Source organism: Euphorbia lathyris, chromosome 9, assembly GCF_963576675.1.
Source record: "Euphorbia lathyris chromosome 9, ddEupLath1.1, whole genome shotgun sequence".
NCBI lineage: Eukaryota > Viridiplantae > Streptophyta > Magnoliopsida > Malpighiales > Euphorbiaceae > Euphorbia > Euphorbia lathyris.
Window position 1 is genome coordinate 29,788,077 of NC_088918.1, and position 18,209 is coordinate 29,806,285.

The 18,209-nt window shown below is 36.4% G+C and overlaps 1 protein-coding gene across 2 annotated transcripts; it reads right to left on the reverse strand.

The window, feature by feature from the left end:
- Positions 1 to 953: 953 nt before the first annotated feature.
- On the reverse strand, positions 954 to 16,918 carry LOC136205557 (probable inactive ATP-dependent zinc metalloprotease FTSHI 5, chloroplastic). 2 transcript variants are annotated; one of them, XM_065996204.1, is made up of 19 exons: positions 15,821 to 16,918; positions 14,638 to 15,109; positions 14,083 to 14,283; positions 13,707 to 14,000; positions 13,336 to 13,605; positions 12,403 to 12,492; positions 12,190 to 12,321; positions 11,053 to 11,226; positions 7,601 to 7,722; positions 6,720 to 6,921; positions 6,118 to 6,246; positions 5,651 to 5,833; positions 5,022 to 5,141; positions 4,159 to 4,344; positions 3,996 to 4,070; positions 2,959 to 3,018; positions 2,721 to 2,828; positions 2,077 to 2,157; positions 954 to 1,326 (listed from the first exon to the last, which is right to left on the reverse strand). In XM_065996204.1, the coding sequence occupies exons 1-19, from the start codon at positions 16,765 to 16,767 to the stop codon at positions 1,276 to 1,278; spliced, it is 3,897 nt and encodes a 1,298-aa protein (XP_065852276.1). In that variant the 5' UTR covers positions 16,768 to 16,918; the 3' UTR covers positions 954 to 1,275. The 2 variants fall into 2 exon arrangements, with proteins under 2 accessions (XP_065852276.1, XP_065852274.1); XM_065996202.1 differs by having other exon boundaries at positions 954 to 1,330; positions 15,821 to 16,917.
- Between the last annotated feature and the right edge of the window lie 1,291 nt (positions 16,919 to 18,209).

Sequence of the window (18,209 nt, forward strand, 5' to 3'; positions counted from 1 at the left end):
CATGGATTCCTCTGTTTTCTTATCAAAGAACTCATGTTAAACAGAATCCAAAGGTCAAATGTGCTAAAATTGAAGTACAAAGACCAAACTGACAAATTAAATTTCAAATTGACTGTTCCTTTTCCTTTTCAACTTTAATTCTATGGAATAATTAGTGTCAAGGAGTCCTTTCAAAGCAATGATTACAGTTTGTCCCATGAATTTATGTCAATATGGTGTATCAGATGCATTATAAAAAAAGGTCCCAACTCATCAAGTCAGATCCTTTTCATTACCCTCCATATAAAAACAACAAAGGATAGAAACAGAATACTTCATCCGTCCCATTATACAAGTCATTTTGGCTGGCCCCTCTCAAATAAGTAAGAAATGCCTAAATCAAAAGCTAAATAAAAGAAAAGTGACTCTTCTGAAGCAACAATTCCCTCTTCTTAAACAACCTATATCCTCTACACTTAATCAGCATTTGATTGATTATCCAACGCCGAGCAACCTTAGTTATTGGTGGGGGTTCAGTTCGTTAGCTGGTATTTGTTCAGTCATTCAGATAGTGACTGGTGTTTTTTTAGCTATGCATTACATACCTCATGTTGATCTAGCTTTCAACAGCATAGAACACATTATGAGAGAGATGTTGAAGGGGGCTGGTTGCTCCGTTATATGCATGCTAATGGGGCAAGTATGTTTTTAGAAACTGAAATTTTTTTCCAAAATATAAGTCGTTTTAGTTTTCCAAAAATTTCTAGTTTGGTTTTTCGATCCAAGCATTGAATTTTTGTCTTGGTTTTCAACGTATCAATGTGTTTTTTAACATTATGAGACTTATTCCTCAACCATTACTAAGATTTTTTTTTTTTTAAGTTAACCAATGTAAATTGACACTGCACTAATAGTATTTCTTAATTTGTGTGGAAAACACAAGAATTACTTATATAATGGGATGGATGGAGTAATTACTATGAAATTACAATTTACTGCCAAATATTAAATTACAATTTAATGCCAAATATTAAATTACAATTTGAAGGGGAATCATTTTTGCTCCACCCTAAATGACTCTTACAACTAACAGTTGAGAAGGAAAATTATATAAGAAGCTCTTCTCAACAAAGCCTACTTCTGTACAAATACATTTCATGATATTTTGATAATAAAAAAGAGAAGTCAAAATTTGTATATGAAGGGCAGGCTCATTGGGAAAATATTTCTTCACCTCTAATAATCAATGAAATAAACGCTTGAAATCAAAATTCCCTTCAACCTAGTTAGATGCACCTAAAAGAGCAGGTCCTGATCCATTTCCAATATCAAGGAGGCTGCTAGACACTGGCTGAAAAAAAACATTACACACGGGATAAAGGTCAGTTAAAAAAAAAAAAAAGAATCACCCAATTGAAAATCTACGCTGGTCCTGTAAATGAAATCAAAGCCACCAAGATGTTTGTAATTTAGAAGGCTAATTTATCTCAATGTTCAACACAGCCTAATTATAGATATCGAGAATCTGTAATCTGTAATGGTCAGTCAGGGTCCAAGTGAACGTTATCATGTCTCACAAAGGGATTAGTGATCTTGAATTCTGATTCTAACTAAGGAAATGGATTAATTATTAATGTTTCTTAATTGGTTTTATCTACACATCAAATTTTGGATTTAGTGCACTTTGCTCTCACAATCTTCATGTCATTTTTGCTCTAATTTGGTTATCATATGCTGTAGAACTAGTGGCCACCTCTATAATTTGCAACAAGTTAATCATATGGCCATTCCAGAACACGTTTTTTTCTTTGCTAATCACCAAATAGAATTTTACAAGATTCAATTCCCATTCCTTTCTCAGTGAATTTTCAAAATCTTTCATGCTTCTAGCTTATTAGTTGTTGATTCCTTGTGATCAAATGATCCTTTGTCCCCTTAAATCCCATATGGTCAAATAGTACTTATTTCCTAAATGAGCCGATTCACAATTCTGCAGCTCTGAATCCAAAATTCCACTTTCGACATAGAAAAACTATCCCAATTGGTCCAACCATAAAGGGAAAAAAAAAGCCCTAAGAAAACTCTGCTAAAACATACCTCGCTGTGATTAGCATTAGAAAGGAAAAAAGGCTCCTTCTCCTGAATTCCGCCATTACTCTCAAATATCCTTTCCAGATCCTGCAAAAAAATGATGAGTAATCTTTACTTCTACAATATGCCAACCACATTTGAAATCCCCAATAGCTAAACTAAAAAACAACTCAAAAATAGACGCTTTGGTTTGGTCAGTTGTACATCAACTCAATCATCATACAACTAACAGATCAGCAAATATTTAGAATACTTTTTTCAATATCTGAATTGTTTGATTGATAGTCCAAAATCATTATTTGTATTTTAGAGTAGCCAAATGTAAAAGAGTAGTTTTAAAGTAACTATTTGCAATTTCAGTGGCTCAGTCTAAAAGACCAACTTGGTAACAAGATTTTACTAAGCTTCAATTATAAATAAGTTGGATCTCTAAAGAGGAAATGGCAATAGTTTGTGGTATTACCCTAATGCTAACAGGTGATTGAGCAAAAACGAGTGGATGGTTAGGAACACAAAGATACACAAAGGATTAGTAATAGAAATTTTTAAAAATTAAAATTATCGAAAAAGCTATTTCGATAAAAAGTGTGTTGAAAAGCTTTATAGTAGAGTATGTTGGTTCAAAGAGTTTAAGGGTAGCAACTCTTCACCTTGCCAGTCAAGATCTCAAATTCCAGCAATTCATCAACTATCTTTTCAAGAACTTGACGATTCTTCTGAAGCATTTCCTTTGCTTTAAAATATGCCAAGTCATACATCTGCAAATTTAGCAAAGCATACATGGTTCATAAAGTATCTCACGGAACAATACTTAGCATAAAGAGCTGTCCCCGCAGTAAGCATCTGTAAGAAATGAGCAAATATTCATGGAAGAAAGAATAAATGTACCTTTTCAACCTTAGCTGCCATATCATACTCATGGTTGTTTCCCATGCTTAAAGATGTAACCTACAGCAGAGCAAAATATCCAAGATATAAATATCTAATTGGCAACTTAAAGCAACAAATTGAATCATTGAAGATGACACTCAAATATCAGATTAAGAACAAATTGAGCGGCAAATTTGGTACGTCTGGACAAATAGACCGAAAATCATCTTTTGTTGACAAATTCCACCCTGAACTTGCCACACTTGGACAAATATTCCCTTTGACTTGTGTGTATCACCACATCTTCCATAACTCAAGCATGCTCAATAAAGTTTGCAACATAAACTTCGTTCTAGGAACAAGAAGAAGTTCACTTCTTGCCCAAAACAACATAAAAAGGGCGGCCCGGTCGCATTACGCGTCCCCGCTGAGCGAGGGTCCGGGGAGGGGTCCCACCACAAGGGTGTATTGGGGGCAAGCCTTCCCTTGTCAATTTAATTGGCAAGAGGCCGCTCCTAAGACTCGAACCCGTGACCTCTGGTCACACGGCAACAACGTTTTACCGTTGCGCCAAGGCTCGCCCTCTGCCCAAAACAACATAATTAAACATAAATCTAGATTATTATTACTTTAACGAAATAGGAAAATAAGAAATGCTTGGATTAGATAAGGAACCTTTTTAATTATGCTATTTCAGGTAATGAACTATATTCTTTTGTTTTGATAAGAGGTTTAATATTGATATCTTATGAAAAATGTGATATATGCGTTAGCCAAGGGACTATTTATCTAAGCATGCCAAGTTCGAGGTGAAATTTACCCCCAAAAAAATGACTTGGGTCTATTTCCCCGATCATGGCATAGTAAAACGTAACCAAATTACAGAGATAGAGAGAGAGAGCAGAATCTAATTAGTAAGCAACACGAGCCAAACAACAGTGTAAGTAATCAATCTAGCAGGTGGTCTAGATTTACAAATAGACTACAGGGATACAAGCCCAATATTCCTTTTTCTGTCGACAGATATATTGTAAGTTGAAAATAATTGGGAATACCGCATTGTTACTATAGTAAATAGCAGGACTGTCATCAGGGCCCCATCCATACTCAGTCACCATCCGCGTAGCTATCTGGATCATTTTTCAGATACATATTTAGGCATGTATTCAAAAGAACAAATAGGACAAAAAAGTAAATCAATTATAGCACAGCACAAACCTCTTGAGCTTGCCTTAATTCTGAAGAAGAAAGAAAATTTTCTTCACCAAAAGGAAGTAAAAGCTGGGATGCTATATGTGAACCAAAGCAAAAGACCAGCTTCTTTTCAAGATATGACCTTGATTCCACATTCCCATTCAGGGAACCTTCATTTCTGGCCTTAGTGATCTTGGTACATCCAATTCCCTGCAAAAAAGAAGTGGCGAAATTTTTCTCAATTTCCCTGTCTAAATGCATGAAATAACTTTACTGGTAATTCTAGCACCAAACTAGAAAAGGAACAACTTCACCGGACCCTCGCTCAGCGGGGACGCGTTAGTGCGACCGGGCCGCCCTTTTTTTTTTATGGTTAGCATAAACTTCAAAGCACAATTCAGAAAGAGGGTCAACGACTCGCATATAGAAAGACTGCTGTGCAAGCCTTGCATTTAGCCAGGGAATCTTAGAATTCCAATAACCACCTAATTAGTTATATATTTCCCAGTAAGCTACAAAGTTAAACACTGGGTTGAGAGCACCTAATTATTTCAGTCCAACCTTAGGAAATTAGAATTCAATTAAAAAAAGTGCAGAATGCACATTCTTAAATTCCATTATCACCAATATTTCTTTTTCACATCCACCTTTTGATCAATTTGATTTCCAGAGAATGGCATCTTGATTTCAATCAATTGCTTTAATTCACACATATAAAAAAAAAGGGCGGCCCGGTCGCACTACGCGTCCCCGCTGAGCGCTTTAATTCACACATATAAATGATATAAATCTATTTACCCATAATCCAATGGCATATCCAAATTTCATGCATGGTAATATGCAGGGTTGAGTTAAATCTACTCACAGGAAAATATGACATGACTCACCTGCCAAGAACACGGCTCCAACCATAGATTATGTACATTGTCAAAGTTTGGCAATAGAAGAGCTATAAGCCCACGGCCAGCAGCCCAAACAGCATGTGGGAATTTGGTCTCCCTCGTCCACTGTCACATCTCAAAAACTGCTGTTAGTCAAACTTTCATACCAACAAATCAAATAATTGGCTTATAGAAGACTGCAAACATACCCATGCATTAGGATGGGAAGAAAAATGAAATAAAAATAGATATTGCTTTCTTATTTTCTTTAAAAAAAGACTGAGTTGGTTCCTTTTCCATCATTAGGCAGCTTGAGCTTGACATATACGAGCAGTAAGTACTCGTAAAATTAGAAAGAAAAAAAAACATTGTTTATTTTTTAACATTTAATGACCTTAAAGTATCCAATCCCAAAACTTATGCCAGCAAATGAAAGATTTATATGTTATAGAAAGCTAAAATCTTCATAATAGTAGCAAGTAAGAGTTGTAGACATTGTCCATTATTAGACAATTTATCAGAACATGTTTATCATGTTTTTCCCACCTTTCATCAAATAATCACAAGACAGAATGTGCATTTAGATATAAAAAACATAAATATATATAAACTTAAAAGAAATGACAGTTTCTTACATCAACTGGAGGATTCAGAAGCTCCATCCCATTGCTTATCTGACCATATGGCTCCATAAGATCAACTACACTCTGCAGGTCCTCCTTAGTTAAATCTAGCCCAAGATGATTCACCAGCATCCTGCTTATGTTCTTCACAATTTTGATTTTCTGAACCCATCTGGGGACAATAAAACTGAAAGTCTACAGAAATAGCACCACATTACTACATCACTGACAAGATTATTCTGAAAAATAACTGAGGACACTATTATGATGAACGCAAAACTGGAACCTGAAGAAAAGGAAAAGGACAGATAACCAATACTATAATTAAATGCGAGTTGAACCCATGAGAATATCTATATTAGCAGATGATTATTCAAATGATATGATTATAAAACATTAAATACAAGCAATCAAGCATAAATCACAAGTCGGATAATGATATATCAGCACTTTTATATTTTTTAAAATTTAATTCTTACCGCAAACCAACTGCAATAGCTCATGAGTTCATCTGTATCAACAAATTTGCTCCTAAAGGCACTGCCTTCCAAAGCAACAGGAACAAGTTTTAATTCTATAGGGCGTAAAAGCGCTGTCTTCTCAGCAACCTGAAAATAGCAAAAGCTGAAAAATCATGGGAGGTAATATATATATAAAAGAGAGAGAGCAATATAAACAAATGAGGGCAACTCAATCAGCACACCTAATCCAAGAGGAAAAGAATTCGGAAAGTCACCCATTGTTAACAAGAGAAATATTAGATGATTCTTCAAGAAAAAAGCTATACACTAAAAAAGTTCATACTAACAAATCAATAACTAGAGCCTAGGGGTCATAATGCACAGAAAACACCATATGGTCAAACAATCTTACATGATACTATCTAAAGGTGCATATATTCAACCACTAACGGACCCAATTATCAATCAGACAATGAAAATAAGACAACAGCAAAAGGCGAAACTATTTGGCAGCTCAATACCATTTCAACAAGTTTGAAAACCATCACTGCAAAACAAGTTCATCCATCCAGTAATTGTCCATATGAATCCATAAGTGCACAATATCTGATCTGAATTACCTTTTTCCAGTCTACAAAATCAATGAGGTCTTCATCCATGGTTTCTTTTGCAGCATTTTGTAAAATTTTCTCCCTTTCTGCTTGAGTTGGCTGCTGAAGATAAAATACTCTATCCATCCGACCAGGTCGCTGCAAGGCCTCATCTATTTGCTTGATATTTCTAGTTGTAGCCATCAAAACAACTCCATCTTGTTTCTCGAACCTGGCAAGATATAATTCAGTCTTTGAGATACAAGCATACAAAAAAATCAAAGTATTTTTCAATTTTTATAAATATGCTTTCTGCCAATATGGAGTGTCAATTGGCTTGTCCCTACAAGTTTTACTAGTTCTGTATTTTGCAGTGTAAAGAAAATGAAATGAGATACTTTTATGCGCTCACACTGAAGAAAGAAGGCAAAAATTACATCCAAAATTACCATAAGAAATGCTTTTAATAGAAACACAGATGCTTTAGTAGCAAAAGCAGAACTCTAATATCACATCCCAAGTTTGAGATCAAGGCATTGGGTAGATAGTCGATCTCGAAGGAATTGACCAAAAAAACAAAAAGTGGAATGTTTTTGCCATTACATCCTAATGTGCAAGGCCCAAGTCCCCAGCCCGAAACATATTGGAAACAAAATGCTTGGTACAGGAAGTTGTCATGCACCTGCTACTAAAAACATTATCTGGCTCCTAATACATGCCCAAAGAACAGAAATCTGAAAGCAAAATTTGGCATGTGAAACTAAATAGACACAGGATTCAAAGCTACAAACAAAACGAGTGCCACACTTCAAACTCACTGCAATCATTATATTGAGAAAAGGTTGATAAAAATAATATTCCTTCAAAGCACGCTACAAAACATGCTTAAACCAGAAGAGAAGGTGCATTACCCATCAAGTTCCACGAGAAGTTGATTAATGAAAGCCTCATGATCCTGCTGTTTAGTATGTATAAACTTACCACGAACACCAGCAAAAAGGTCAAAATCCTCAACAAAAATGATCACAGGTGCCTGCAAATGACATTATAGAGTTGGCAAAACATTTTATATCTGTGTGTGTGTGTGTGTATATAACTGTTAAGTCAACTTGCATTCTACAACAACAACAAAGCCTTAGTCCTAAAATGATTCGGGGAACTTGCAATCTGAAAAGAAAAATTAATTTCTATAAGCAACTATGGGGGGCGGCCCGGTCGCATTACGCATCCCCGCTGAGCGAGGGTCCGGGGAGGGGTCCCACCACAAGGGTGTACTGGGGGCAAGCCTTTCCCTGCCAATTTATTTGGCAAGAGGCCACTCCTAAGACTCGAACCCGTGACCTCTTGGTCACACGATAACAACGTTTACCGTTGCGCCATAGATGAAAAAAAACTCTATAAAATTCACTGCCACAAGATTCGGTCTACCAAGTATGTCCTGCTAAGAAAAAATTAGTTATCAGTGAAGTGTCCAAGCCTGCATAAGAACTAAGGAATTTTAGGGTACACAAAATCAACAGCATAAAATCTAAGATTTTGTTCATAAGGTGAACATGATGCAACAATTAGCTAGCAAACAAAAAACTCAAACATGAGACAAAATTGCCAAGATGTTTATATGCCTATGTCTGAGAACACCCGAGAGAATAGTCAAAATGTTTTCATATACATGCATATAATGTTACCATATGTTAAAAGATTCAATGTGGAAATAAGGTCCCCGAAAATAAAAACTGGACCTGCTATCTTTGTACTAGGAAAATTTTTAACGCGCAAAATTAAACAAAGAACAAAGCATAAAACTCTTTGAAGTTTTTAAATCAAATTCAAGATAAAAAAAATAAGGAGATTCTTAAAACATTAATTAGAATTGACAGCTCCAAACCAGGAAAACCATCTGAGACTGTGCACCATTGCCAATAACACCCAGCAATGTATGTAACCTTTTTAAACTGTCAGATATTAATATGAAGTGGACTTTAACTATCAGCTTAAGCTTTTAGTTCAATTCGATCCATGACATAAACAATAGATTATTTTCAAACCAACCATTGCTTAAGATCAACATGCTCAAAACTAAATATCATGAATTTCTAACTCCACAAATACACAACAACAAAGCCTTAGTCCCGAAATGATTCGGGGTCGGCTAACATGAACCATCATATAAAACCGTGAAATCAAGTCGTGTCAGCGACACAAATTCTCTCCCTCCACTCAGTCCTATCCACTACCATATTTTCCTCAATCCCCAATAAACTCATATCACTCTCAATCACCATCCTCCAAGTTTGCTTAGGTCTTCCCCTACTCCTCACCACTACATCTCTTTGCCACTCTTCAGTCCTCCTAACCGGCGCATCTAGCGCTCTTCGTCGTACATGGTCAAACCACCTTAGTCGGTTTTCCCTCATTTTATTCTCAATAGGTGTAACCCCTACTTTTGTCCTAATTATTTCATTACCCACCCGATCCTTTCTCGTATGGCCACACATCCATCTCAACATACGCATCTCCGCCACCGACATCTTATGAGTGTGACAGTGTTTCACTGCCCAACACTCCGTACCATATAACAGTGTTGGTCTGATTGTCGTGCGGTAGAATTTTCCCTTCAATCTATTAGGCATGCTGGGGTCACAAAGGAAACCCGCAGCACTCTTCCACTTCGCCCAACCAGATTTAATCCTATGAGCAACATCTCCATCTACTTCTCCATCCGTTTGGATAATAGATCCTAAATACCGAAAGCAATCCGATGCCTGAACAACTCTCCCATCTAGGGTGATTGTCCCTGCCTCCCTACTCCTATCGCCGCTAAACTTACACTTCAAATATTCTGTCTTACTTCGGCTCAACTTAAAGCCTCTAGATTCTAAAGTTTGTCTCCATAGTTCCAACTTCCTCTCCACGCCTTCTTTCGTCTCATCAACCAACACAATATCATCTGCAAACAACATGCACCATGGTATACCATCTTGAAGTGAACTCGTTAGTTCATCCATAACGATGGAAAAAAGAAATGGGCTTAGTGTAGAACCTTGATGCACTCCAATCGTAATAGGGAACTCTTCAGTCTTCCCAACACTGGTACGGACACTCGTGCATGCTCCCTCATACATGTCCTTTATGATGTCAATACATTTCCGCAAAATCCCTTTCCTAATTAAAGCCCACCACAATACTTCCCTTGGTACCTTATTATATGCCTTCTCCAAGTCAATGAAAACCATATGCAAGTATTTCTTCTTATTTCGATAGTGCTCCATTAATTGTCTCATTAGATGGATGGCTTCCATAGTTGATCTTCCCGACATAAAGCCAAACTGGTTTTCCGAGATCTTCACCGTCCTCCTTAGCCATTGTTCGATCACTCGCTCCCAAAGTTTCATAGTGTGACTTATTAATTTGATTCCTCGATAGTTGGCACAATCTTGGACATCGCTTTTGTTCTTATACAAAGGGATTAGGATACTTTTCCTCCATTCTGATGGCATCTTATTGTTTCTCCAAATTTTGTTGAAGAACGTCGTCAACCATTCGATTCCTCTCTCTCCCAAACATCTCCAAATCTCAATAGGGATGCCATCAGGTCCTACTGCTTTCTTCAATCTCATCTTATTTAATGCCATTTTGACTTCACCCTTTTGAATTCTCCGTATGCATTCACGATTTATCATATAGTGAGGGATACTTATATCTCCAACATCTTATCCGCGATCTCCATTAAATAGGTTATCAAAATAGGACCTCCATCGTTCCTTGATATCCTTATCTCCAACTAGGACTTTTTGGTCCACATCCTTCACACATTTAACTTTTCCGAGATCTTGCGTCTTCCTATCTCTCATCTGAGCAATTCTATATATGTCTCTTTCCCCTTCCTTCGTATCCAATCTTGTATACAGATCCCGATTCACCTTTGCTCTAGCATCTCGTATGAAGTGGACCTTTAACTATCAGCTTGAGCTTTTAGTTCAAATGGTTCCATGACATGGTATCAGAGCCGGTTTGACCAAGTGGTCTAGGGTTCGATTCCTGGCAACCCCATTTGTTGATTAAATTGCAGGACATGGTAATATGGGCCTATGTTGTGCAGGCTTCAAGCCCGGTAGGCATTCGCGTGTGGGGGGTGTCAGAAATTAATATGAACTGGACCTTTAACTATAAGCTTGAGCTTTCAGTTCAAATGGTTCCAAACATCAATCGAAGTGGACATGCACTAGGTCTAATCTACCCTACCTGGCAAGGTTCAAACTCCTAATACTCCCTAACCATCCCATAGACACAGACAAGTGAATATTTGTATCAAAATATAGAAAGAAACTAGACAAGAAATAATATAATAGGGATAGAAAATAACCAAATCCCTAGCAGTTTGAAACAGTTCGCGAACATTTGAAGCACTTTGACCAACCCATAATCCAGCCTCCAACTGCTGGGCAGCAATGTTGACCACGGGAACCTTGGCTTCTGCAGCAATAGCAAGAGCTAGAGATGTCTTTCCTGTTCCCCTCTCTCCCACAATGAGAACACCCTGCAACATGCATGCAATTATAACCATTTTATACCTTGCATTCCAACTATTAGTTTTATGAAATATTACAAATGCTTACAGCTTGAGTTACATGTTCTACTGGCATAGAGTAAATGTTGAATGCTTACAGTTATCCATCTATAAACGCATATCTGATTTTGATTCGATGGACTTTCTGATGATGGCAGACATACACTGGTCTCATGCAAAAGCTCATCATCAAAATTTCCAGTTTTACCCAATCCATTAAGGGGAATCCTATCAGCCACTAGTTTAAATATTCTAATAACTTCTATAAAGACAACACTTGTACAATAGTTGACTAGTTGAGTGGAGGATTAAACATGAGAAGGAAATGCAAGATAAACAACCTGCAGGGAAGATGACAAAAGTAGAGGTTTCATTTTTCAACCAAGAAATCTTTTTTTTGGAAGAAGCCTGTTTCACAAATGAAAAATTTAAGTCCCGCCATTGGGTATCACAGTTAGTTCGTGGATTCATTGCAAAGCGAATGACTATCTTATTTCAATTGTTTTGCATGAGACAAAACTTCTGTCTTTAATTATGCCATCAATTTGTACTTGGGGGTACAGTGCTGATTCTTTCTTAGCAAATTTGCATAATTTCCTCATTCAAAAATCTTACAGTGTTAAGAGTTCCATTTGCTTGGACCAGAAAATATGCATGTCATTCTCATTTGGCTAACTTTGCAGTTACAAAGTCCTTTCACTTTGCAGTTGTATATATCTTATACTGCTTGTGTACTTCCATTACATCTCTATGGAACCTAAGAACTCTATTTACAACTAACTAATTACACATGGGCAAAAATATATGCTGTAAAAAGTACTCATCAGAATCGCAATGCAAGTTAAAATATACAGCAACTTCAATAGTACTAGAAAATAGTAGGAGAAAGAAAAGGAAAAACATGTTCTCATATATATATTGCATATCTCATACCCGAGGTGCACGGGCACCGATTTCTTGGAATGCACCAGGATTTTGTAGAAATGCTACAACTTCATTAATTTCCTCTCTCATAGAATCAACGCTAGCAAAGCCCTTCAGTGGTATAGGAGGATTCTTAACTCTCTGGAAATTAAGCATCATTGTTATAACTAGTTCAAGCAATGACCATATAAACACTTAAGTAACAGTGTAACAGTTATGAACCTTCATTCTGTCAAAAGCATTTCTGATAGGATCAACACCAGCCTTTTTCTTTCGCTTGATTCTCCTAATCTTGTACTTAATATAGCCATTCTGCGGAAAAAGAACAAAAACAAAAACAAAATAATAAAGCAATCGTTGTTTAATCAGCTTAGCTTACATCTATCTCAGAAAAGATACTCCCTCCATTCCTTTATATAAGTCATTTGCAAATTAGTTTTTTCCCCATATACAACATTTGCTCAACTTAACTAAATCATAGCCCCAAAAAAGTTAGGATGGACTGTATGGGTCCTTTTGCTTTATTACACCTAATTTAGCACTAATACGAATTTAGGGTCAATAAATTCTTTATTGCTACTTTCCCCATATCATCCTAGATCTATCAAATGCAACTTCAATTTTCTCCCTTTTCATGTGAATTAATTTGTCAGTCCACATTGTGCATCAAAACCGTCCCATCTTGCCTTTCTCAACTTTTGCTCAATGATTGCTACATCTATCTTCATGCGAATTTAGCTGATAAGTTTATGCATTCCAGAGCATCCATGTTAGCATCCTTACTTTTATCACAGTATCTCAATATGCTTATTGTCTTCACCACGAAATAATCACTATCATTCACCATAACTTCTCGAATCATAAACCTGTATAAATTCTCCTACAACTTAGTAGCAAATGCAATCACACAAGACTACTATCAAATTTCTTCACTCCATCCATTTTAATTTAATCCTATGCTAACCATTTGAGATCCTCCTCACTTCTACTACCCTTTGTACAATTGAGCCTAGGTGTGTATGCTTTTTTGAGAGACCTCTGTACCATCTAAGTTAACTTCATTTTGTCACATCCATGTATAACATGGAATACTTAGATCACAAACAATATACATCAAAATGTACATCAAGAGAGAAAAAGGGCAAAATGAAATACCACTCTCCGCAACTTCCGCAAGTTTGGATTTCTACGTAAGGGTCCAAAACCAAGAAGTCTCGGAACTTTCCTCTTCATAAAGTTGAAAATATGGAACAATGCATATCCATATATAGCAGCTCTAATAACGAACCAAATAAACCATTGGATTTCATCTTCTTTTCTGGACAAGAAACTTTTTTCTGCCTCTGACTGCCATTTCAAGTACCATGTTGAACCAACATTTTGCTCTACTTCTTCAGGCCATGCCATCCCTAACTGTAACCTTACCTGTGATAGAACAGTAACTATGAAATTACAATAAGCATACAAAATAAAACTCAAATAAAAGCTATGTGAAGAGACAAGTAACAAGTTGATTCAGTAAATACCGGAAAAGGAATGACAAACTCTATTATAGGAAACACAATTATCATCATTATGTCATCATTTAGGTTTCTAATTTTCTCAAGCACCCAATCCCTTCCACCTGAAACAGTTCTAGCCTTCCATATTCCATTTATACATTGACGAATCAGCTGCACTGTCAAGAGGAACTGTTGTTGCAAATTTAATTCTGAGAAGGGGATCCACATCAAATGAACAGTAGTTGGAATGTCCTGGGCAAGCATTTTCATGTATAAACCATCAAACCCGCCAAAACCTTCATATAGCATGTCAAATTCCTGAACCAAAAAATCTAAAAGTTAAAAGTATGCCAAATATGGCTTGCTAGGACAAATTAAATAGATAATATGCATAAATAACCTTAATGTCAACGTAGAATTCCTTGTCATCCCCCTTTAGCGCAATATACATGGCACCCCAATCATGCCTGATTCGGGCATGCCCCACTAGTTTTTTTGAAACTGCATAAGGAACTGCCATTGAGTCCATCTCCCACCTCTTTTTCTCTTCATTGTACCAAGTCTTGGAGACCACTCTATCACGATCCAAAAGAATACGTTCCTGCAATTAATATTCTTAAATGACTAACAACATAAATTAACTGAAAGAAATGTATCAAGCTTTTTACCTATAAAAACATAATATTAATATGAACACAGAGACAAAAAAAAAAATCAATTGGGTAAATGCAGCAAATATAGCTAAACTGAAAAAGCTAGTGTCTCTAGGATTCTTTCCATCTCCACAGAATTAAGATAAGATATACCAGCAAACACCAAAATATAACAATAAGTTTTGATGTACAATAAAAAAAAGCAAATTTGCAAACTCAGCAGTTGCAAGATTCTTCTTACAAGCATAAGTTCCAATACCCCCGAAATATTTGCGACTCTACATGGTCAACGGAAAACATACCTGTATTTGGGCCACATACTGTTCAGCAAAATCACTGTCTTCCATTAAATTACTTTTAAGGTCTGCTTTTGCTTCTTCTCGCCATTTCTTCCAACCATGATATAAATGCGAGCGAACAGCTTTAGGAACCACAACCTCCTTATCTCCAAACATCCATTTCAACTCAACTTCTGGAAACCCCTTCACAACCTCATCCGTTGGTGTCATTACAACTAAACTCTTTTCTTCACCAAGTTTTTTCATCTTTTTTCTAATGCGAGCCTCCAAATCCTTTTGTAGCTTCCTTGAATCTTTGAGGCCTTGTTTGATACGCACAGCAAAATCCACCAAATCCTGATCAAATAGAGGTCCAAGGCCTTCAACTTCCACAACATTAGGCAGAATCATTTGTTCCAAGAATTTCTTTTGTGCACTTTCCAGTTCTTCCTGAATTTCAGATCTGGAAAGCCTGGTAATAGAACCCTTTTGCAGACTGCAAGCACATTAAAATACTAATATAATGAAAAAAACCATATATAATCTTATTATGCAAAGGGAATATAGCACCAACCACCACTGAATGGCAAAGAACTACAAATAGAGAAAAGAATAACAAAACCATGTAGCAAGTTCTAACAATAGATGCAGGAGGAACAGAATAAATAGAGAAGACTTAATTTTATTTGTACCTATGAAGAGAAAACGAAGAAACTACCCAAATAAACAGAATGCCGTATGTGCGTAATTTATCAAGCAATGCAGATCAGAGTTCCATCTTCAGATCTCTGCTAGACAGACAAATATGATGAAAGGGCCTTCCAGTGCTCAAATTTCCAGCATGAAAGATTATCGAGAGGTCTACACAAGGTTTCCTCTTCTATTGCAAGGCATATACTGATACTATTAAGCACATTAATCTTCCTCTTGTGATAGATTGCACATCAAAGCATAGAACACATCTATTAATACCATTTAACATTTCTGGTGCCATTTTATCTGATTTTTTAGTAGTTACATTAAGCAATTGTTACTGTTTAACATTACTTGTTAATTGTTTGGTTTCTGCACTTATCCCTTCAGTACATTCAAGTCAATGTCCTACTTCCTAGAGAAATTTGGTATGTGAAGCAAAGAGTGCTAAATTTTGCCATACCATCTATTCAAATCAACACCATAAATGCATAATGTACATATATGAAATTACCTTTCCCTGCTTTTTTGATTCATTTCCTTGTTCCACCTCTTGACCAAATCCTCACACTCTCTTTCAATGAAGCAAAGTTCTCGGATACCAACACTTAATGCCACCGTTTCTCTTCTCAAAATTGAATCCTTAATCTCCCCAATTCTATCCCACGACAGACCATACTCCTCCTCTATCACTCCCATTGTTTCCTCTAACTCCTCCATTCTCTCTTTATCAGCACTTCCTTGCAAACTTTCATATTCTCGTCTAAGTTTCACTCCTTCATCCATTATCTCCTCTGCTCGGTTCTCCAAGCTATCCTTTTCTTTTTTCAACTCCATCACTTCAGAATGTAGCTCCTCCATTATCTGCCCTTGTAATCCTTCTTTCTTTGCTTTTACAGCCTTTAAAGCCGATCTCACTTCCCACAACCCCCCATTTCCCCTCCTTGTCTCCTCTATACACTTTAGCAGCGAGGAAACCTCTTGTAACAAACTTCTAGTATAATCTGAATAGTCATGATCCTTTGAACATGATTCCTCATTCAATTCTTTCTCATTTTTTTTCAATTCAACTTCACTGGAAACCGTGGAAACAGTTGCATAAGCTGGCAATGTACCAATTGAACAAAACCCAATGGCAACACAAAGCAATGCATAAACTACAGGCTTTGTAATGCATTCAATTAAGCTCTTTTCGGGTTTAGTGACGCGCCCACTTGAGTTAATAGATTGCTCTTGTCGTTCCGCGTTCACCGGTGGCTCTAGATACGAGCCAAGACTTTGCTTGTAGCATTTTGGAGCCTCGAGGAAACCGAGAACCCGGAAATTATGCACAAAAACGAAGGTTGAGCAAGAATGTTTGTGGAATTGGGAAGGAAGTTTTGTGATTTTAATTTTATGCCTAGATGGTGATAACGGGTTCTTGAGAGGTGAAGAGAAAGTGGGAGTAGGAATACAAGCCATGAGAATTAAGGAAGGAACGTGAATGGAAAAGAAGAAGAGTGGTTCTGGGTCATTTTCAGCTTAAAATTGTGGGTGAGATCGAAGAAGCTGAAATGGTAAGTGAGCAGGCGCCTGCAACTACAATGTAGATGTTATGGAAGTAGAGGAAGGAAGATAACGGAGCAGCTTATATAGTCCGGTTTAATTTATGGGCGACCAAAATCAAACCACAAATCGAGAACCGGAAAAATCAAAACCGAATTTAAAAAGGTTCAATCGTTGAGACAAGAAAAATCATGTGAGAAGGAAATGAACCTTATTTTATTTGTCCAAAAAAGCTGAAATTTTTTAAATATCTCATTAATTCTTTGAATTTGTGTAAAATATAATTAATTAATCACTCGGTTATCAAAAAAAAAAAGGTGGTGTTTGATAAAACTAAAAATTAAGTGTTAAAAAAATAAGTAGTGATGAATATTATAATTGATGAAAGTATTAATGATATAATTGTTTGATAAATACTAAAAATAAGTGCTTAATATCTGATTCTAATATTAGAGAATACAATCTTTACACTTGAGCAATTAAGAACTTCCTATTTAATCTATTATGTGAATTATATAATAACATTTTAAGACGCGTGCAACACATCTTCCTCATGTAGCTTAATTTTTTGCAACTGGATGATTAATTGATTACATTTTAGGCAAGTTCGTGAGGCTGTTTGAACATTTTATGCAAGTTGATGAGACTACCGGGACGCTTTGAAAGATTGGAGAGTCAATCAAACTTTTTTAACAAGTTCAAAGGCAAATAATGTATTAAACCTTTATTTAATGGTTTAAGAAAGTGTTTTGAAGGTAATTTGTAAAGTATCAAATGAACTCCCTAATAGGAGCATCCTTATTTATAGTCTCTTTGAGCCCGACGGAGAAGATTAGAATGTCCATATAGAGAGGATTTTGTCTTTCTTTCAGTAATCTTTATAGAAGAAACCCATCCTCTATTGGCGGATCATTTCCTCTTTCACGAGTAAAAGTGGGAAACAAAAAGGGGCGTTGGGTGGTGTTGTGGAAGATTCGATATGTTGAAACATATTTCCACAATGATTTTGATTTGACAAAATCATTCAAATTAGAATTAAATCCGTATAATAAAATATTCCAACACATTAAATTTAAATGCTTTGAATTATTTGTTACTAATGTATTTGTTCAAGTGTTGTTTAAATATTTAATTTATAAGTGTTGAAAGACATTAAGACCAAGGCCCAAAGTCCATTAAGCAAAGTCAAGGCCCAAGATAAAGTTAAAATGGATCAAGGCCTGTTGGAACAACTCAGCCCAGCAAGAAGAAGGATCTAGAAGGCTGGATATCTCCTTCACAATGAAGCTGGTGAGTTCAACAGACAACGCGAAAGTTGACTCAACCAACTTGGAGACAAAGCTAATCCAATTAAGGAA